This window comes from Vidua macroura, chromosome 18, assembly GCF_024509145.1.
Source record: "Vidua macroura isolate BioBank_ID:100142 chromosome 18, ASM2450914v1, whole genome shotgun sequence".
Taxonomy (NCBI): Eukaryota; Metazoa; Chordata; class Aves; order Passeriformes; family Viduidae; genus Vidua; species Vidua macroura.
In genome coordinates, this window is record NC_071588.1 from 3,264,619 (window position 1) to 3,286,838 (window position 22,220).

The following is a 22,220-nucleotide window of genomic DNA, read 5'->3' on the forward strand; positions in this document are numbered from 1 at the left end:
GCTGATACAGTAACATCTGTTCTATAGGTGAAGTGCTGTCGAATCATCAGGCAGATTAACCCCTCCAGACTTGCTGTAAGTAAAGGAGGTACAGCCAAGCCCAGCAAATGCTCTGATTTATCATGCAAGACCCTGGAGTTTGATTTCAAGATCTGGTATGATACTCCTAAGCCAGAATTTGGCAGGGATTTTGGGTGTGGGAGAGGAAGGGCTCTGCGTCTGACTGCAACACCTAACCCAGCTAATCTCGGAGCAGTGATTAAGGCCTGCAGAGAAAGCCCAGCTAAGCTTAGCCAAGGGACCAGGCTGAGACATGGAACAGTGGGATTTGGGCAGTACAAGGTAAGGGGAGGAGAAGGATCCTTTTCAAAAAGAACAATCTGCCAGACAGGAAGGCAGGACAGAGAGGGCTTTTCCAAGAAACTAAAAGATGGCAAAGAAAAAAACAAAAGAAAAAAAAACTAAGCTGCATCGTTATATGAGGGAAATTTTTGAAGGAGCAATGTACAAACTTTCCTTCCTGTGTGCTTGAGAAGATAAAAAGGAAAGAATTGTAATAATTTCTTTTCACTGGATTTTTGCTGTTTCGGAAGTGCAAAGGTTAAGCACGTACAGTTTGACGTTTTGACATCCCATCTGAGCCAGGTCTTGTTTTGGCTTGGCTTGTGGCAGGAAGAGGCCCTGCCTTTGTTTTGGGGAGGGTGACAGGATTGCAGGGAGTCACTTTGTTGTATATTGATGATGCCTTTCATGTTTCAGCTTATGAATGTATCAGTTTGTGTGCATAGCCAGTGTGTAATAGGAAGACTGTATGGTTGACAATGGTATTTTTCCAGATTTATAAGTACAAAAGCACTTTTTAATTGAGGGATCAGCAGTCTCCTGTCCTCCTGGTAGTTTGGCTAAGCACTGGGTTACTGAGGTGGGAGGGGTGCCTTAAAAATGCCAAAGATCATCATAAAAATGAAGATCCTGAAGCATGAATGAGGCAAGAGAAGTTCTGCTGTTTGCTGGGAATTTTAGCAAATGGGTTGGGAACTGGAAGTTACACAGTGCTCAACAGCCCTAGAGACCCTGAAAGCCAGTGCTGTCACCAGCTGTTTCATGTGGCTGTTGGGAGTGTTTTGAATGCTGTGCTGGGTGCTGAGGTGCCTCTTGCAGGACAGCATCAGCATCCCTGGGACAAGCTCTGTGGATGCAGTGGCTCCTCTCACAGCTGCCCGGGAAGAATTTCCCAGCTGTGCTTACTCACAGACAAGGTGGGTCAGGCTCAGCCCTGCAACAAGCTCTGCTGAAGTCCCCGAGGTTACATCTGGGCTGAATTTGCCCTTTGTATTGAAACATCTTTGGGTTCTTGTGTGGCCATGGCCAGAACTGGAAGAAATTTTTGTTGAAGTGTCATATTGTCCCTCTGGAGCCTTAGCAGGATGTGATGACATTCCCCTCAAGACACTGCCTCGTGTCTTGTGTGGCTCCATGCTGCTGCATCCCCATCCAGACTGGGCATTGTTTCAGTAGCTGGGAAATGATTGCCCATTCCTGCAGAGCCAAATTCAGCCTTTCATTTTTCAAACTCTGGTGAGACAAAGCAGAGCCCAGGTTTGTCCAGGCAGTGAGAGGAGCTGTTGAGGATTTTGGTGCTAGCAATACCTGCAGTAGTTGCCCCAGGGGCAGTTGATGCTCCTTGGAGCTGAGCTGGGCAGGAGCAAGTCCATCTGTGCCTGCAGAAGGATGTTCTCTTCCTGTACCCTGCTCCCACCCATGGATTGTGTGGGTTGGAGGCAGCCCCTGGGACACTGGTGATGAGTTACATGGAGCCTCCTAAAGGTGAACCCAATCTCGCTCTACTGAGGGATGTCTCTGGGCTGAAGAGCTCAGAAGTGATTTATTCAAGGTAAATGCACATTAGGGTTGAGAAGGTAGATCCTTAAGAGCCAGGAAATTTGATACCTTCGTTTCCACAGTAACTGTGCAAGAGCCCTTATGCCCATTGGTAGCTGTTAGTATATATAATATATATGGGTACACCTGGGATCCAGTTTACAGCTGGAGTGGGATTTATCATTTCTGGAGGGAGATGGGGAGAATAGATGGGGGAAATGGTTGCTCTGAATGTAGCCTTTTAATTGAAGAAGGGAGAAAAACCTGAGAGCTGTGATTTATACCCAGTCTCAAACACTTTTTCAAATTTTCCTGCCTCCTGAGCTCTTGCAAATGCGATCATGCCTGACAGAACCGGTTCCTAATGGAAACTCAAAAAATAGGTATCGTGTTATGACCATGAATTTCCAGAAATGCAGCCAGCCAATGCCCAGGCAGCAGAGATTTGGATGACTGCTGTGGTTTTACATGTGAATTACACCAGCCATGCTAAACCTGTGAAATTAAAATGATAGTGAACTGCTTAAGCTGTGGGTTCAGTTCTGCCCTCCCTGACCCACACACAGCAACAGCGAGAAGCCACAGGGACTTCTGGAGATCTTGTGGAGTTTAAGCTTGTTCAGAAGAGAAAGGCAGCACGTAAACCCCTCAAAAGGTGATTTAAATGTGACACTACAGTGGCCCACTTGCCCCTTTGAGAGCTCAGTGATCTTTTCAGCCACTGAGTCCTGAGGAGGGAGCAGGCTGGGGCAGGACTGCAGCCCTGCATCCTCCTGGAGATGCTGAGGGTCAGTTCCTAAATAACCTGACCAAGGCAGGGATGTCCAGGCTCCCACAGCAGTGGAAGTGCAGGTTGTTATTTTACCTTTTTTTCAGAATTGATGCTGGAAGACCACAGGCAGGGACTGCTTTCTTGTACACTGATTCATTTACCACATGACAACCTGCTGCTCCTACAAAACTTTATATGAAGCAGAGGAGTCTGTTCGTTTTTGCAAAGCTGTATTTCACTTTTGACTTTTTGTATTTGGCTCTGATGTGATTCTTGGAGTGCTTGCAGAGTGGTTAGCAGAGCAGAGAGCTTGACCAGACAAATGTTCAGCAGAGGGAGGAGCAAGAGGTAACAAGCCCAGTGTCAGTTTTTACTGTCACTTTTTCAGAGCAGTGTTGCATAGGATCCACCTGGCATTCCTGATGATACACCCCTCATGCGTGTATGCTTGTTGGGGGAAGGAAACTTGAATGGAAAAACATTTGACTGTTTGTGGTTTGGATTTTTTGGATACCAAACAACTCCAGTAGAGTGAGAGAACGTGTCTCTGGTTGATAACAGAGCTGGAAATGGTGAAATGCTCTGGAGTGTAACTGAAAAATAGAAAGCAGGCTGTGGTTGGGAGGCTGAGTGGTTCTTTTGCTCTCACACCAGGCCAAGGCTTTGAGGCTTTTTCATTTTGCATACCTGATAGAATTGACATTGCCATTCCTTTTTATAAATCACTGTTCCTGACAATACTCTCACCACTTGCTCAGTTTGTTCTGTTTCTCCACCAGTGACTTTCTGTAAATTTTCAGTTCCTGGCAGAACCTGGCTGTGTACACTTGAACTGCTTGTTAATAGGTAGAGCATTGCTTATTTTGTGTTTGTGTAATCTGTAGATGCCCCTGCACTGCAAAGTTAGATCCAAATTACGGTGTTTAACCATAGCACATAACTTACAGTGGAATAATATCTGCAAATCTGAGCTCTGCAGACTATCCACAGTTAGAGAGCCATTGGCCATCTACCTTTTGCTGCTTGCAGAGCTCTTCTATTCTTTACAGCACTCAGGATTTAGCCGTGACGATATTGAATGTTCAGATGTCATAAATGCAGGCTGTGAAGCCTCACACTGAAGTGACACATTTTCCTCACAGTTTCTCCAACCCATTATCATTCCAGTTGCGTTTCGCATCTGATGGCTGTGAAAAGTGACCAAGGGAATGCAGACAAGTTACTGGATGGCGGCGTGTGTTGCAACATGCAGTGACACTGAGAAAACGTGCCAGTGTGTTAGGTAATCAGTAGAAATATTGAGAAAATAATTGCTGTTAACATATTGTGCTGGCAGCCGCCAGAACAGCACTAATTTCTGGGTCTGGTTGTGAAGATGCCGGAGCAGCCGCTGTGTTCTATATGTGTCTGTGTCTGACACAGAGCACTGAGCAGACGAGCTCTTATTCAAATTTCTGCTGGCTGGTGCCTTTCCTGGAGTCCTCTAAATAGATACAGTTCATCAGTAGAATGTTTTCTCCATACTGCATCAATTTTGAGACCCATGACTTTGCCACCCCCGTTCTGTTAATTTTAATTTTCAGTTTGGGGTACTTATTTGTACCTAGTGAAGATGGGGCAGAACTCAAAATGAAACTTGTGAGATTGTTAACTCTGTGCATCACATACCTGCCCACGAGGGCTCCTTTGACCCAGACATGTTATTGCTGTCTCAGGATTTATTGTGAAAGTGCAGTGCTTGCTTTTGGAAATGCCCATTCATCATGACAAAAAGATTGCTCATATTTTGTGCTCCTAGAAATAAAATATTAAAAAAAACAAAGACGAAAGAAAATGGTAAAGGAAAAAAAAAAGAAGTTAAAAATGTTTTTTTATTTGCATAGTGCTAAAATAAGGTCAGCATCTGCTTTCACACATTTCCAGCAGTGCAGACAGGCCTCATGAAGTGGAAATAACAAGGCAGCAGATTGAGGTTTCTCATTTCTCTCCAGGCTGGAATAGGTGGAATAGGTTTGCTCCTCTGGCTGCTGCAAGGGTATTTCTCTAGGAGCAGTTTGAGTAGAGGAAGTTGTTGGTGGCTTGGGCTCCGGCAGTGGCTGAGCACGGAGGGCACCGCCCGGACACGGAGCTGGCAGCAATGCCCGTGCTTGGGAGGCTTTCCTGCAAAGGTGTCAGACAGCTGGAGCTCACCTTGCAGTTTTCCCTCAACTTTGGCACTTTTTGGTGGCGTTTGGAGTTGCTGGCTGCTCCGAAGGGCTGTGTTTGGACTGTGTATTTCTGTGGAGTCGATAACAGTGTGCGAAGTGCAAGTACCACACACCTTTGACCAGCTCACCTGCGTTCTGCCCAATCTCTCTCAGTATCAGGCAGTAAGTCAGGGAGATAGTTAGGAAAAAGGCTCTGAGAATGGTGAGGAGGGGAAGAGGAGGAGAAACAAAGATGGTCTTGCTGAGGTCGAGTCCTTCCTGTCTCACCTTCTTGCCTACACCTTCAAGCATTCAAGGTGGGATGTCCTCAGGCTCGCTGCTGCCCAGATTCCCTGTGCCACTGAGTGCAATGGCACAGAGCCTTAGGAAAAAGAGGGCTGAGCATGGTGTAGGGTGGGTGACATCAAGGACGGATGGGGTTTTGTTTTTCCTGGGCCTTTTTGCTGTCCTGATCAAGGAATCTGATGTCTGCTGCTTTTGTGGGTGACGTGGGGTGGGAGTTGCTCTCTTACATCCAGATTTTTTTCCACAAGAACTGTGCTTGGCAGTGAGCAGACACAGTTTTATGTTATGTCCAAGCGGCCTGTGTTGCAGGATCAACATGTGTTGCACACACCAGGGAGACATTCCCTGTGGAGCCTGGAGAGGGATTGCTGAAGCAGGCGGCTTTTTTCCACATTTCCCTTTTCCCAAAGGAGCTTGTTATTTCTGGTGCCTTGTGTATCCTAGGCAGAACAAAATATACTTATTTGAGGTGATAGCAGTGTTGTTAGGTGGAAGCAGGAGCTGGTGTGATGTTGGCACGTGGCTCTGGGGACTGTTTCCAGTCCTTGTTGCTAAGCAGTTGCCAAATGTGGCATTTTGGTCGGCAGATGTAGCTGAGAGTTTCCAGTGCAGATAATTGAAATATTGTCTTTGAAGGATGCAGATAAATGTGAGCAATTGTTATCATGGTGCTACAAGCATTTTGCTATTGTCAAGAAAAAGGAATACTTGGAAAATATGAAAATCCTTCATACTGCATGAAATTATTCAAATTGCAGTAATACATAAAGGGCAATCTACCGGTGGAATGTATGCCATGGAGACGTGTGTGAAGGGATTAATTTTGACAAGGGAATCTCAACGAATTTATTTGCTTGTTAATATAGTGTCAGGTGGGATGCACCTCCTAAATTACCTCAGAAAAGTGGTAACAGCAGATGGGTTTGCAAAGCTGAGGTGTGTTCCGGGTCAGTGAGAGGCAGACAGGTGGTGAAGGTTTGGTGGCAAGGGGGCAGTCCAGCAGAGCCCTGATGGAGGATGGTGTCCTGATGCTGGGGTTGCTTTTAAATTCCCTGGGAGCTGGCATTGTGCTGGGGACACCCAGCCTGGCTGCCAGGCACCAGAAGTCAGTTGTGAGCCCTGCTGGGTTGGATGTTCAGACTTCAGCTTGAGGAAGTCTTGTTGCATGACTTTGTCTTGGGTTGTTGCTGGGGCACACGTGCTGCAGTCAGAGAAGGGTCAGTTTTTGCAGTATTTTTACTATTTTAACTGAGCTCTGGTATCAAGAGCATTGCATGGTGCAATTGTGTTAGTGAGGCAGAACTTTAGGATCATGTCCAGTGAAATGTATTGATGGTGGTTGGTGATAAAATGACCACTGTGCAGCTCTGGTGCTTCAAAAGGTGCTGAGGCCAAACGGTGCTAAGTAATAAATGATGAGCCACAAACCACCACAGCAGTTGTTCCTGCAGAACTGCTTAAAAATAAAAAGATGCCCATGCCTTCCAGCTGAACACCTGAATCAGTGAACAGGGCATGGAATGCGTGAGCACAGAGCTGTGTTTGCCTGCTTTTGTGCCTTCCTCACAACTGTTTCACATAACTCTTTAAATAAGTAACCTGGCTTTTTAAGACTTCATATATAACTTCAAGCTAATGAACCAGTCTAATAGGAATGCTGCTTTAAAAATACCAATAAAGAGCTGTGTGATGGAGAGGGGTTTAGCTGTCGGCTCAAGAATGGGCTGTGGTGATGCTGTGCTGCTGTGAGCTTCTGCAGGGCTTCACTCATCTCGAGCATTTTAGCAAAGCTCTTTAAAGCAGGTAGTGAAGAAGTGAGTAAAGGAAGTGTCAACAGCATGGGGAGGCCTAGGAGAGCCTGAGAGCTGGAGTGGTGGGTCTGAGGAGCAGAACATGGATCACCTGGTGCTGGCTCCTGAAGGGCTCTGCCGTGGACATGCTGCCCTTCCACTTGAGCAGTCACCTGTGGAAGAGCTTGATTACAGCTCTGCTGCAAGAGAGAGCAGGAGAGACTTCAGACTGACTCATGAGTAAGCAAGGAAAAGGCACATCTCTACCTTTCCTTGGCTGTCTGTGTTGCTGGGGGTTATTTCCTTTGGGTCTGCAGTGGGTGCCTTGCAGCAGCCGCTCCACAGCTCCCCTGGCTCCCTCCTGACCAGCAGATCAGCAATGCTCAGCTCAGTAGCTGCTGCTGGACCTGTCTTCCACAAACATCTAATCCATTATTCAACCCATCTGCACTCCTGAGCCTGTGCAGTGTCCTGTGACAGTGCAGTGCACAGCTGAGTTTTGTTCTAGGTGAAAAGTGTTTTCATGTGTTTGTTTAGACCTCCTGCCTGCTAATTAGGGGACAGTTGGGGAAATCAGCACACTTTACCTCTCCTCTCTTTTTTGCATATTTTATGCCTGCACAAATGGCACTGGGAATGCAGCCCAGCTGGGGGGTATTTCCACTCTGGTGCTTTAGAACACTTGTGGTTTTACAATTTATTTTGCATACAGTGGGGATAGTTTGATAGTAAAAGTTTGGTGTCTTCTTGAAGGCCATGAGAAATGTTATGTCCTGCACAGAGATTATTTTTGTTAAGGGGTCAGTCAGCAGTTAGCAGCCACAAGGATTTTATCACCCAAAGGGAGTGATAGAGGGAAAAAGTTGCATTTCCCTCATTGAGCAGGTTTTGAAAAAGGACAACTTGGAGATATTTCTTGCTCTTTGTCTTAGAAAAAGATTTTTATTGTTTTAATTAATGTTACATTCCTCAATTGATGAGCCTGATTCTGTCCTCTCTAACTTTATGCACTTAGTTAAATCTGAGTACAGCAAGAGAAGAAAAATCTAAGCAGGAAATTAAGCAGTGAAAAAATCAAGCTGCCTCCTGAGAGAAGAGAAATGTTACCAAAGGGGAACAGTTTCTTGCTGGTCTCACCCTTACTTTTAGAGAAGAACATCTACTCAACTGCTGGAAATAGGCTCCTCAGAGTGAAGCATCTCCTGTGGTCTAGCTGGGTTTTAATGCATCTCCTGCTTTGCTGGGAAGGACTTGTTAGGTTTGTGTTGTAATGCTCAGAAAATGAGGAGCTGCTAAGCTCATTAGGGTGCCACTCATGGCTTGTGGTCGCTGCTGTGAAGGACTCACAGCCAGGGAGGGTTTGTGTCTCCTGAGCCTCCCATTCCCTGGGGCCACTCCAGGCTGTGTCCCGGCAGACCCAAAGCACTTGTGTCACCTCCAGTGGGGGTTTGTCCAAAGTGGGTAAATGTCTTTTGTCAGTCAAGATCGTGTGTGCTGGCTGAACCATCTTCTCCGCAGCAATTTTTCTGGGAATTCAGAAATGCAGCAGATGTCCTATTTTCCTGTCTGGGGTGATGGTGGTGACTGTCTCCAGAACAGAAAGCCACAGGTTTCCTTGTTTGAAACCATACCATGCAGCCACCATGACTGCAGTTAGGATGATAACAAGGCCCTAAAGACCTTATTAACAGTGTTCCCTCTTTCATGCATATTTCTTTTCAAATAGCTGATGCTGGGCTAGAACAGAGCTGCTGGAAGGAGAGCGGTGTGGAGGGCAGGGAGTGAGCAGGAGAGACTTAAAGGATGAGACTTTTGCCCATTCTCCTTCAAGACCCAAAATTCTTTAATTTCTGCCCTCCCTTCTGAGGAGACTCAGTGTTGTACAGGTTTTGTGTTGGGGACATCCAGGTCTCACAAATGAAACCACTGTTGGTACTAACACTGAAATGTAGATAGCACTGAACAGGACATTGAAAATGCTGCCATAACTGTGATAGCCACGTGATTTCAGATACTCAAGGGTACAGTAGAACTCTGTAAAAGGGGAAGAGTATCAAACTGGCCTAGTTGTGTTGATTAGAACTGTTTAAATACAGCATGTGTACAACCTTTTCTTCAACATGCTGCTATCAGCTGGGGAGCTAGACTGTTTTCCATGCTTATCTCCTTTCTTATCACCCTCTTGGTAGCAAGATCTGAATTCATGGTTCCATTTGACCTAAGGTTTAAGTATGAGGGTGAGGTCAGGGGCTGGCATGTGAGCTCCTGCCTGGCACTGAACTGTGAGAGATCTGTGTACTCTGCTCATGCAGATATTGAAGGGTGTTTTTTTTTTATTTTTACTTATAGGTGGACTCTGAGCTAATGTTGCCAGTTCCCTTTATCTTTGATTGCAAAGTACCTTCTGTAGAAATATGGGTGCATTTCTGCACACCAGTGTGAAGAGCAAGACAGCGTTACAGAATCATTTGGGAATTGAGTTCTCTGTGTACAGTGTGATTTCTTCTGAATTCATTGCTTTTCTTTGCATCTTTAGAGAAGGGAATGCTGCCTCAAGCTCTGCATCTTTTGTATGTGGACAGACCTTAGAATAAAATAATAGCTGAGCTGCCAGAAAATGACAGAGAAGCCCATTGCAAGTGTACCAGTGCCTTTCTGTTTTTCAGAGAGACTGTTCAGTTCGTCTGTTGGATTTGGCTGGTTAGTTCCCAGAACTCTGCATCACTGAACCTGGTGTCTGAAAAGGGCTTTACCTGGCTAAAGCCAGCCAGGCTGTATGAAAGTCTTTGGGAAAAGCAGAGAACATTCCCTGACTAATTTATCTGTAGGGGGTATTTTCTTGCCACTCTACCATCCTTTTATGCATGACTTAGCTTCCCAGCCACTAAAGCCTTTGAAGTTAGATTGCAAATAGCTCTTCAGCTATCCCTTCCCCCCATCTAAAATAGGGAAACCAGAACAACCATTGCTGTGGAAAGAGCCTGCCTTGTTACATGGCTTTCCAATGTTAACACCCATCTCTTTTCCTCCTTCCTTTTCCCTACCTCCTCCTCCCCCCATAAAGAAACCCTTTTTTTTCCCCCTTAATAAGATCTACTTAAGACTTGAGGGAAAAGGCCATGGTTCCATGAGATGGTAAATCCAATTTTAGGGTGTTTCATATGTGATGAAAAACACTGTGGCCACATGACGCTGGCCCTGAATTGGCACACATTCGCCCTGCCACTTCGGATTTGTCCACATAATGCAGGAGGGGCGACTGTGCGGGCCAGCCTCGCGTGGGGGCACTCACAGGCTGCCCAGGCCTCCCTGGGCCGGGCTGGGGGCCAAGGACTCCCCATCTCATACTCTCACTGTATTTTGTGACCTGCCCAGTTGGGTGTTCGTGTCGGTGTCTGCTCAGATCTGTGCAGTCTGGGTGTCTGGAAGTTTCCAATGTCAGCATTGCTGAATGTGGACCCCAGGGATGTTATGTTGGCTTCTCCCTGCAGACACCAGAGAGTCTCTAGTGCATGGGGAGCCCAGAGGTAATGTCTGGCTGCTCCAAATATCCCTTCTTCAATGATCTTGCTGACAGGAGCAGTGTAACTACATCATGTGCCATGAGGTTTGCAGTTTGGAGCCTCCTCCTCTTGGGAGGGAGAAAGACCTGAATTAAGCCATCCTCTCTGTGGATGGCTTACTAACTTACTAACAAACAGAGCAATCCCCTCAACCTAGCTCTCTTTGCTAGTTCATCTCTTCAGGATTTCTGCTGAGGCAGATCTGGCAGTTGTTTTCCCACTGGCTTAATTCCTGGCTTTGAGGATTTCTGTCCTAGGAAGCTCTTGCAGTGGGCTCTTGAAATCCACAGTGAAAACTGGACTGTGGTGCTCTCTTGCCAAGAGAATGGATTTTTGAAAGTACTGAATGATGGATGATTGAGTGTTCTCCCCTTGGGATCATATTCCTCAAGTTGCCTTTTTTCTGGATCAGTAAAGATCTGTTTACCTCAGACAATACCACACAGGCTTCCCATTTCTTTCTTCTTGCTTCGTTTAGAATTGTCTGTCCTTCCCTGCACCACTTGCTGAATGAAAGAAGTTCTTAGCCTTGTGGAAATGCCTAGCAGCTGCCTGGGTGGGTTTCTTACTCCAGGATCTATTTCAACTTCTGGAAGGGAGAATCCATGCATCATTTCCTACAGCCACTGGAGATCCTATGTACAGTCAAGTAAAAACAGCTTGAACCCCTCCTGTTCAATCACTGCATTAATTTTCTCCTATTTTTGGTGGGGATTTGTGTGGATCATTTCATGCCCTGTGTCACATCAGGGGCTTTGCTTTGGGAAATACTGATTTAAGCTACTGCTAAGTTCCTTTCCGTGGAGATGTTGATGTTGTTCCACTGTCCTGCAGGGAGACAGGATAATCCCCTCTGGAGTCTGAAACAGGGCCTCCAAGTGTCAAGCCCCATTTCAGCTGCTCAGTGCATGTGAAGGCCTGCAGGAAGTGTGGTGTGGATTTGCATGAGGCTGGATTGCTCTTTGGCACTGCTGTCCATCCTACAGGAGTCATTTTAGCTTGTTTTGTCATCTTGATTCACTAGATTTTCTGATGATGGCATGGATTGTTGGGCAGCTGTCCAGCTCTCCTGCTGTCTTTAAAACATAAGTCAAATTTCTTCTGTTCCTGGTGTCAGGAAATACTGGAAGTGAGTGAGGAGACCTTTTCCCTTTGTAAGCATTAGCCCTATGTGCCTTCTCCTCAAAAGCCCTTCCTGCCCTACACTGACAGCCCAGTTGAGCTGTCATCCTCATCCTTCCCTGCATCTTTCCAAATCCCCATTTGTGGTGTCTCCCCATGTGCAGGATGGTCTAATTAGGGACCAGCACCTGATGAAGCACATTGTGAGACACAGGCAAGCACGTGGGGTTTCCTCATCCCTGTGCCCCTCTTCTGGGACCAGCAGGGTCTTCCAGGGAATTCTCCCTCTGTCCTTCTGTGGTTTGAGATACCAACTCAAAGTTCCCTCTTGGCCTTAGGAAGGAAAGTAAGTGGTGTAAATTGGGCTGGTGTTTGCATTGCTGTTTGTTTACAATGAGTACTTGGATATTATTGTCACTTGTTTTACTTGTTGGGCAGCCCTGTAGGTGTGGGGAGCATTGCCTGTGCCAAAGAAGTGCTGCAAGTAAGTACCAGACCAAAAGCAAACCTGAGCCAACGCAGTGTGTGTGTTAGGTGGGATATTGTCGTCACAGAGAGCTTGAATTCTCCTTTTCAGGTAGTGAGAGGTACTTTGGCAGTTGGTACTAGAGAAACCAAAACACCCAAGGAGTGTCTCTCCTTCTGTGAGACATCCCTGTTCTGTTAGGGCCTTTTTGGGGCACCTTTCTGTGGGACACAGCATTGAGTCCATCCCTCTGATCTGTGTGTTTGCAGCCTTTTTTATGAAGTGCTATATAAATATATAACTATATAAAAACCTTGCAGTCTTCTTTTGTAGACATAGAATCACATGTTGCTGGAGATATTTTATAATCACTGATTTGTAATATGTAAATATTTCTATTTGCCAATTACTGAGATGGGCATTTTATTACAGTGCAAACACCAGCAAGTTGTTCCAATTAGAAGCTGCTGTGGTTGCCCTTGTGGGCTCTGACTGCAGCAGGAGGACAGGAGCTCTCTCAGCTGCCCAGAGGAGGTTGAAAGACCTGACTAACCCATGGGGGAGGAGGCAGCAACCTGATTCCAGCTTCAGTCCAGGCAGCAGTGGTGGTGGGCTGGCCACCACGAGCCACCACAGGCACTTGGGACAGCACAGTGACCTGACCAGGTTGGAAAGCTGACCCAGGAAAGTGCAGGCAGCAGTTTGCTCTGTGTTTTTGCTGCTGGACTGCTGGCAAACCACCTGCAGTGGCTCTGCCCTCCTGTAATCCGTGTCTGCCAGCGAAGCACCGCCCTTGAGTGTGTTCTTCCCGAGGCAGGGCTGTAATTATGGTTAGCAAAGTAAAAATACTTGTGTGCATTGTAAATGAGGTGCCGAGTGAGTCTGCCTTGTTCACGCCTGACACGGGGAGGTGTGAATGCTCAGCAAGGTCCCTCTGCCATGTCATCGTGGTCTCCCAGCAAGACAAGAGGGCAGTTCAGAGCCACGGCTCCTCCTTGTGTGCTTTGCCTAGAAAAGGGAACCTGCAAGCTAAAAGCAGATTAAAAATGAACAAAGCAATACTCTCTGGAGCCCTCGCTGGGATTGCAAATTTTGGGCTACAAGAGGTATTTGGTATTTACTCTGTTAGCAGAGTGAATGGTGGGATTCTCTGGGCCAAACTTGAAAGGAGTTTTTCAGTGAAGTTGTCTTGGAAGAGGAGTTGCAGGTGTCTGGTTGGTGACCTCAGGCTTCATTTTTGTTCTGGATGGTGGCATAAGAAATGTGGCAGGTTTGAAATATCTCATTCTCTTTAAGGTGCTCTGCTTAAGGAGTCTGGGAAGAGAATTATGTGTTAGAGGACTTGAACTAGTTTCACCCAGGGATCGTGGCTGTTTCCCTTGTCAAACACAGAGCACAGGCAGTGAGGAGTCTGGTGTGAGCCCAGTGTGGGGAGGCAGCTGGAGTTAGGGTATAGGAGGTCAGAGAAACCCTGGAGTCTGTTCTTGAGTCTGTTAGTGACCCTCTTCAGTCAGTTGTCCTCTCCTCCTCACCTCTGAAGGCTTTTCTTTCCCTGCTTTTTGGTAAGGATGAAGTGTGAGATAATCACTTGTGAATTTTTTTGAACCCTTGCTTGGACTTAATCCAAAACCAAGTGATGACTTTAACCAGGTTAGGAAAACTTTTTTTGTCCAGGAGTCCCTTCTTCTTTAAAGTTCTAGCTTTATTGAAAAACATGAAGGCTAATGCCCTTGTACTGTGCTGAATGCCATCGATCCTGCATTTCATTATTTTGCTGCACCAGAGCTCAGGCAGGTAATGCCAGAGTAGTTGCTATGTTCAGTGGTACAGTTCCCTACCTCAATTATAAGTAACTTGGTACCCAGCAGAATGTTTAAGTGAAATGAGCTGTAAGCTGATGGTGTTCAAAATGTGTTCTGAAATTCTGAGTAAATTCTTTTATCAGATAGCCTTTTAGAAGGAAGTGGAAATTTCTCTGCCTGTAAGAAAGGTACTGAACATTGTGTACAGTGAAGGTCCCAATCACTGCCACGGTGTCAGTGCTCCCCTGGGTCAGGGGATGGAACAGCCTCCTCACATCTGGAAACTGCCAGGTCTGCATGCAAATATTAAGATGTAGTTTCTCATCTCTGGAGGTATTAACATGTGCTTGCAAAACGCTGGGTATGGCTCTGAGGTGGGATCAATACCCTGTAGCCAGTGGCTCTACCCTGTCACTGTTCCAGCTGATGGAGTGGCATCCCAGGATGTTCCCTCACTTAACTTAAGAGTCTCTGCACACTCTGCTGGTGTTAAAGGTGGCAATTAACATTTTGGGTGAACAGTGAATGAGGCCATTTATAACCAGTTACGCTGACATGAATCTCTCCCAACAAATTTGCATCATTAAAGAACCTTTGGAAAAATGTGTCATGCGTATAATTAAATACCTGTTTTGCTAACTCTTAATTTAATTAATCCAAAGTAAAGATGGCAGCACAAATTAATTTAGCTGGAAATGGCATTTCTCTCAGTGGGCTGAAGAGAGGTTTTCTGGTGGTATTGTACCAGATGACCTCAGAAACAGACAGGTGAACTCTGGGCCTGATTGACAGTGATGGCCGTGACATTCTCATGGCAGTATGTATGTCATCTATCAGCTCACTTTTTTCTGCTTGTGAGAGCAAAGAGGGAGGCCAGCTAGAAGGCAGTTTCTTTGAGAGGACAGCACAGGTGCTTTTCAGCTCTACCCTGAGAGGTATTTGGTAGCAACCATAGTAAATCCAGGTTCAGACAGGTGAATGAAAAGAAATTCAAATAACAGAAGATCTTTCTATGTCTCCCCTTGCTTTTTCTATCTGTACCTTGATCTCTTTCACTTGATGCCTACATTTTTCCCCCTTAGATATGAGCAGTTACAGGAAAGTCATCCGCTTTAAATATTCGTTACTCTTAACTTTCTTTAAAGAGTTCCTTGTAGATGATCTTTTGGTTTGACCTCTTTCCTAACCTTGTGATTATTTTCCCCCTACCCCCTGTGCCTTTTCTGATCCTTTTCTCCCTGCCATTTAATCTCCTCTCTCCGTATCCATCTTGCCTGGGATAAAACTGGAGCACAGACTGTGTGCACTGTGCAAGTGGAGGTGAGTTGAAGCCCAACACTGTGGGAAGGAGGGAAACTGTTGTTGCTTCCTATAAACTCATCTGAGCAGCAGAAGTGAAAAAAAAAAAGAAAAATCTTTCAAGCTTTCAAACACTGGTTATTGCTTTAGCAATTCTCATTTCAGCTTAAGTAAAAATTAATGCAGGTATGGATGAAGGAAGCTGTGCCCTAAAGCATGGAATCCTGCTAGTCCTGCCACCTCTCTGCAATTTCAGGACTGGCTTTTTCTATGTGATGTTTCCTTCAAGAGGGAAAATTAGCCTCATTTATCAGACAGGACTCCAGTCATTGGTACTGAGGCTGATGAGAGGCTGGTGTGGATGGCAGTGGGCTCTGGGTAATGGGCAGGAGCACACAAATCTTGTGTGGTAGGACAGGCTGGGGGCTGCTAGTGCTCCATGATGGGAGGCTGGGAGGGCTCTGGGAGGGTGCAAGGTCCTGTAGGAGGGACTGGGGAGAATTTGTGGCTTGACACTGCTCAGTGCTGGTCTCCCTTGAGGCCTCATGAGGTGACTTTTCTCCATATCCCATCAGATGAGATGAATGTGAACTTGAAGCTGATTTTGTCTGTCTTTGGTAGCCTGAACACTCCTGGCTTTCTATCCTGCGCCAACCTTTAGCATCATCCAGCATTTGCAATTGGAGCCAGTGCTTTTAACAGGGCCTTTTGTGTTCACTTACTGAAAACCGGGGTTTGTTTCACAGGAATCTTGTTTACACCTGCCACAGTCGTCCTTTTCGCTCTTCCTCTGCTCCTTTCACTGGAGCTGCAGTGGTTGAAACTGCAGAATGTCCTTTTATTCCCCGGCATCCTCGGCGTGGGACGTGACCACAATAGAGCAGCTGGGGAGAGGATGCAGGGTGTGAGACCCACTGAGAAGTGTGAGCCAGATGTGGGCAGCTCAAGGGCAGGATACAACTGGGCTGTGGAAGGACTTGGTGCAATGGGTTATCACCTCTGCTTCTGTTTTAGCTGTTCATTTTAGGGTTTACAAAACAGCCCTCAGAGTTTTCCCTGCATGCACAGATGCACTAAAGTGACTCTGACTACGGGGATGTCCCCTCTCCATCTGACCAAGGGGTCGGCAGTCCTTGCTCAGGGTTTGCCAGGTGAATGGTGTCTCCTTGTTGGGCATTTTGGGCACTAAAACTGTGAGTGGCTTTTTGGGGGTGACCCAGGCACTGCGGGAGGCGGTGAGTTCGTGCTGCAGCGGAGGAATGCGGGGAAGCCAGGGCGAGGGGAGGTGCCAGGACTGGAGGATTTGCACAGCTGCTGTTGTAAGCCTCGTGCTCAGCCTGCTCTCTGGTGGTAGCTGCTGTAGCAGAGATGACCTTTGATGAAACGGGAAACATTTGGAGTGATTTGGATAGTTGTGGTTGCTCAGTTTCACACTGTGACAGTTTGTAGCAAAGTCAACTCAGCTGCTCCTGCTTTTGTTTGCATACGCTAGTAAGAAATTCACAGGTTAAAAATCAAATCACAGCGGCTTCAATGTGAAAACTGCCAACAAAGTCTGCTCCTCGGCAGCTCTTCCCAGAACTTCCAGGTTCTCCAGTGTCTGATACTGCTCTTTCCTTTCACACTGGGAAGACTGTTAGGAGAGCAGACAGAAGAGGCACCTGCTGGCATGAAATGTGGAGCAAACAATAAATATCTCTGAGACCTACAGTCAAATTTGGCTGATAACAGCCAGCAGGTTCCAGAACTCTTGCCAGGATTGTGATAGAGAGAGGCACTTGATGGTGATCTCTTCTTGGCTCCCAGGGCAGCGGGAGGGCTCTGGCCAGGAGGAGCATCCCTGCTGTGCCCTGGGCTGGGGAACACTGACATCAGCAATGTGAGACATGTTTGCAGGTTACAGGGACCCTGTCCTGTCTGCTGTCATCACTCTAGTCAGAGATCAGCCCCATTCATGTTTCCTAGATAAACTGTCACCCTGTGGATATGTCTTCCAGCAGTATTTAGTTACTGTATTTCGTATCAGGGATGTAACAGTCATGCATGTGGATTCTTGGTGCTGGAGACACCTTGAGGACTGAAGTGCCTGTAGGACACAGTGTGCAGGTGTGACCATGTGCTGTTGAGGATGGAGGTAGTTCCTGAGACTTTTCTTTTTACAAAACCTAGTCAGGCAGCTCTGAGAATTCAGAGCAAGCTGGCACCCACTGTTTTAATCCAGTTTCCATCCTGTTGGCAGCAGAGGTAGGACATAGTTTCATAATTTTCTACAAATCTGTATTTCTTGTAACTTGTAAAGTATTCATTTTGTCTGAAAACACAACATAGTCTTGAGATTCATGTTTTTGAATCTCAGCATTTATGACTTTGATGTTTAAAAGCAATTTGACCAGATTTGGGGTTCTTTTTTCCCATGTGAATTGCTGTGGTGTAGTTAAGACAACTTTTAGTAGCAGCAATCATGTGGAGGTATTGTCTTTCCAGAATTAGAGGTTAGGAATTGACAGCAAATGAGCCAGGGATTATAATTAAAAACCAGGATAATTATTTGTGCGTGGAAAAACTAAGGAATAAAAACTCATGGTGTAATGTACCTAGGAGTATTAGATACAAATAAGAGATAATGTATCTTGCAGTGAAGGATGTTTGGATTGTGTGTATTTCACCAAGCATGGGAGCAATTCCTCCTGCTCCATAGAAGCTGAGGGTTTTGTTCAGTTGATGCTGATGCTCTTTTAGAAAGCTTTTACCTCTCTGATTCCTGAGGTCTGACACGGAAGAGAAAAGCTTCAATAGGCACCAGCTGCACAGTGAGCCCTGTCTTTTCAGAGCATCGCTCGCTTTTCTCCGTTCCCAATTAAAATGTGTGTTAAACTTAGCTTTTGTTTGAAGCAGCCCAGCACTGTGGTATTTAATGTAAAGAGAATGTGCTCGTCACCTTTTCTCTCTCTTTTGTGGCAGGGTCAGCATTCCTCAGGGGAGGACATGGAAATCTCTGACGACGAGACCAACCCTGCGCCCATCACCAGCGCGGAATGTGCCAAAACCATTGTGGTGAACTCCTCCGTCAGCAACACGGCCGTGATGGCCCCGTCCATCCCCCCGCTGCCACCACCGGGATTCCCTCCTCTTCCTCCTCCGCCACCTCCACAGCCGGGCTTCCCGATGCCCCCGCCGCTGCCCCCGCCGCCGCCACCCACCCACCCGGCTGTCACCGTGCCCCCGCCGCCGCTGCCCGCCCCGCCCGGGGTCCCTCCGCCTCACATCCTGCCCCCGCTCCCCCCGTTCCACCCCGGCATGTTCCCCGTCATGCAGGTGGATATGATCAGTGTCCTGGGCAACCAGTGGGGTGGCATGCCCATGTCCTTCCAGATGCAAACTCAGATGCTGAGCCGCATGATGCAGGCACAGAACACGTACCAGTACCCACCTTTCATGACGGGCCGCATGCAGTTTGTGAATCTTCCTCCCTACCGCCCGTTCTCGATGGGAGCCGCTCTCGCCCGCGGGCAGCAGTGGCCACCTCTGCCCAAGTTTGACCCCTCGGTTCCACCCCCGGGTTATGAGCCGAAGAAGGAAGATCCCCACAAAGCCACGGTGGATGGAGTTCTCCTGGTCATAGTGAAGGAACTAAAGGCCATCATGAAAAGGGACCTGAATCGCAAGATGGTCGAAGTGGTGGCGTTCCGGGCGTTTGATGACTGGTGGGACAAGAAGGAACGTCTGGCAAAAGTGGGTTTTCACATGCTGTGTCCTGGGTCCTGGGGAGAGCTGTTCTTAGTTCTTGTGGCCAGTGTGTGGGGTCAGCGGGGGTCTGGAGCTGACTTTAAAAAACCCAAAACCCTAAATTTTCATGTACAAGAGGAAGCTGAAGTTTAGCTACGAAAAACTAAGGTCAGATGCAAGAGGAGTATTTGAAACCACCAAGCCTCTGTCTTGTGTTCCCCACTTTGTGCAATGAGATTTGTGGGTATTTCCAGTTCTGCCCCGTCCCCAGTGCATGTACAAAGCAGCAATTAACTCAAAAGCTGAACATTGGCCAAATACACCAAGAGTTCCAGGGATTAGTTGAGAAAACAGCTTTGCATGAATCCTCTGATCCTTTTCTCACCCAATTTGAAGTGTACCTCAGCCAGCAAACAGCTCTGTGATCTAATGTGTGGTGAATTTGTCACTACCCAAAAAACCTAACACTACAGAAAGGTTAATGCAAGCCTCAAAATTACCATTGCAGTGAATTACTGTAAAAATAACAAAACAAACCACAACCTGCAGGTAGGTCTGTTTCAGATGTCAGTTTTCAGAGCAGTATCCTCGCCACCTGTTTTTGTAAACCATTTGCGTGTTAACTCTGGTGCCTGGGAGAGCTCCTTGGCTTTCTGGAGGGGTTGGTAATGCTGCTGCTTAACAGCTGTTTTGTGACAGTGTAATTTGCTGTGGCTTAGAGCTGGCTGGCGTGACATGCAGCAGAAGCCCCGTCCCTCTCCTCCTGACTAATGCTCAGAGCTTTTCTTCTGCCAGCAAGCGTGTGCTGACAGTCTTGGAGGAGGCCCGTGAGTTTCCAGGGCAATGAAGGAAACAGATCCAGCAAATAGTTGCAAAAACAGCAATTGAAACACTCAAGAAATTGTTTTAAACCAGACATCTGCAGTGAAGAAGCAGAAGCAAGTTGAGGCAGATCTTCAGGCTCTCTTACATCCCAAGTTATGGCTGGATTTGGGGTGTTCTTCCCTCACCTGGGGTTTATAAGCCATTTTGGGAAGGGAAGCTGAGTGTACCACAGCAGCTTGCCACAGTCCTTGCCACAGGTTATGTTGGATGTGAGCAGTATAATTGAAAATATGAAATTGCTGCATGGAAAACCACATGTGCTTTCTGTCCAGGAACAGAGATGCCAGAACCATTTCTGCCCCAGGGCATGTGTTACTGTTGTGTGCAGAAAAACCTCATGGATTTCAGAGATTTCTGCCAGGACTGGGCACCCCTGGCATTGTGGTGGGACAGGATTCCTTCTCAGGCACAAATTGCCTGCTTTTACAGAAAACAAAATATGAATATTCAGCTTAAACTGTACCTTCCCATTGCTGATGTCTGTGTGTGTGTGAGGAGGGAGTTACTGGGCTCCTTGGTGGCAGCTGGAGGTCAGTTCCCCATGTGCTCTGCCATCACAGTGATTCTGGCTGCTGTATTCCATCAAAGGCAGCTGATTGATTGATTGACTGATTGATTGATTCCAGCTCTGGCAGCTCAGCTGATTGACTTCCAAGAGGCATCATGCCCCAGATAAAGGGTGAGAAGGCTCAAGGATAAATCTGGTGTCCTGGGTCAGGCAGGGTGGAAAATGTATGGGGTGAAAGCTGTGAAAGGAGCACATTTCTGGGGAATGCAGGAGATCCCATGGACCTTTTCTGCCTGAGCTAGGGGAAAGCTTTTCTTTGTTCCCAGATCTGATGGTGGGTTTAGGTTTGAAAGCCTGAGTAAGATGCATTAAGCAGAGTGCCAGGAATAACCAGGCATCCTGGCCACAGAGTGCTGCTGCTTGGATTCTCTGTTTGATATTCCCATTAGTTTTGTCTCTAATTAGCAGGAGAGCTGGGCTTGTGCTGCCTCTTTGGTGATTACAGCCCACTTCAGCATGTGAGCTCTGTTAGGGTGTGCAGGAGAAACTGTTTGGGGTGTTGTGCCCTGGGCTGATGCAGGTGAGTGTCACCTCCAGTGGCCCTGGCTTGGGCAGAGCATGACATGCCATGTGTGACATTCTCCTGGCTTATCCACCTCTCCACAGCTGCAGAGGTCTGAATTCCTGCTCTTCCTTCACACCTCAGCTCTGGTAAAAAAGGATTTGTTGAGGCTGTGTGTCTATTTTGTAGACCCTTTGGTGTTTCACCTAAATATTTTGATGTTCCTGTTCCCAGGACTGGAGCCTTCTTCTGACAGGTTTTGTGGACTGGGGCTATGGTTGCTAAGGAAACACAGGGATGTGTGTGATTTTTGATGCACTATATTTGGCCTTACACTCACCAGAAGGAAGGTGTTCCCAACTGGAAGGTCTGGAGTTGCTTTCAGTTATGTGGGTTAGCAAAGGAAGGTAGATAACACATTGTTGGGCTGACTTGCCTAAAGCACACTCAAGTTATTTGTATTATTCTGTGCAGCTCTAGTTCCTTTCAGGTGTGGGGCACCCTGAGATGCCCTCTAAGAAACTGATGTCTGGGCAGGGCAGTGATATTTCCTAAACCTTGACTGTCTGAATGGTTTCCAGACTTTGTGTCCTTCCCAAGAAACTTCCCCTCTCAAGTGTGCCTTCTCTGTTGCAGGCGTCTCTCACTCCAGTGAAGTCTGGAGGAGAGCTGGAGGAAAAACCAAAGCCGAAGGATCGAATGGCCTCCTGTCTCTTGGAGAACTGGAACAAAGGAGAAGGGCTGGGATATGAGGCCATCGGCTTGGGCATTGGCTTACGAGGGGCCATCCGGCTGCCATCCTTCAAGGTGAACACAAAAATCTCTCTTCCTTGTGCTGACATCCCCCAGAGGAGCCTTAGGAGGACAGACCTCGCTAGGTTTGTGCCCCAGAGCCCTCAGGCTGTTCACCCCACTCTGTGTTCACTCAGGGGTTGCTTCTGACCCCCCAGGACCGGAGCAAGGACCCTCTTCTCCCTTAGCTTTTCATCCTCCACTTATGTGAATTGTCTGTAGAGGATCTCCCTGCTCTGCAGGGGGAAGGGGACATTTGCCTGTGTTTAGGACACAGCATTTCAGCATAATCATAAAAATACATGTTTGCTTTACACAGTTACTGTTCTGGTTGGAATCTCTGATGGTTTGGCAGCTGAGTCTCACCTGAACTTTGCTTAAACTCTGTCTCCTCAGAAGCATAGGGTATCCATTTTGAAAAGCATTTACATAAAAAATTAGAAGTATCTTAAATGAAGTTTAGGGTAGGGGAGTGTAGAGGGCTTCCCTGAAATTAGGGTTTTTGAATGCACAGAAGGTGCAAGTAGAGGTTTGGGATGGGAGAGCCTCCAGTCTTTATA

General features: G+C 46.9%; 1 protein-coding gene across 2 annotated transcripts in view; it reads left to right on the forward strand.

Moving 5' to 3' along the window:
• SETD1B (SET domain containing 1B, histone lysine methyltransferase) overlaps window positions 1-22,220 on the forward strand; it is a 48,224-nt gene that overhangs the window by 11,640 nt on the left and 14,364 nt on the right. For both annotated transcript variants that reach the window (XM_053993768.1, XM_053993769.1), the window contains exons 7-8: window positions 18,149-18,919; window positions 21,505-21,675. In XM_053993768.1, the coding sequence (XP_053849743.1) occupies window positions 18,149-18,919; window positions 21,505-21,675 (942 nt within the window). The remainder of the gene's footprint in view (window positions 1-18,148; window positions 18,920-21,504; window positions 21,676-22,220) is intronic.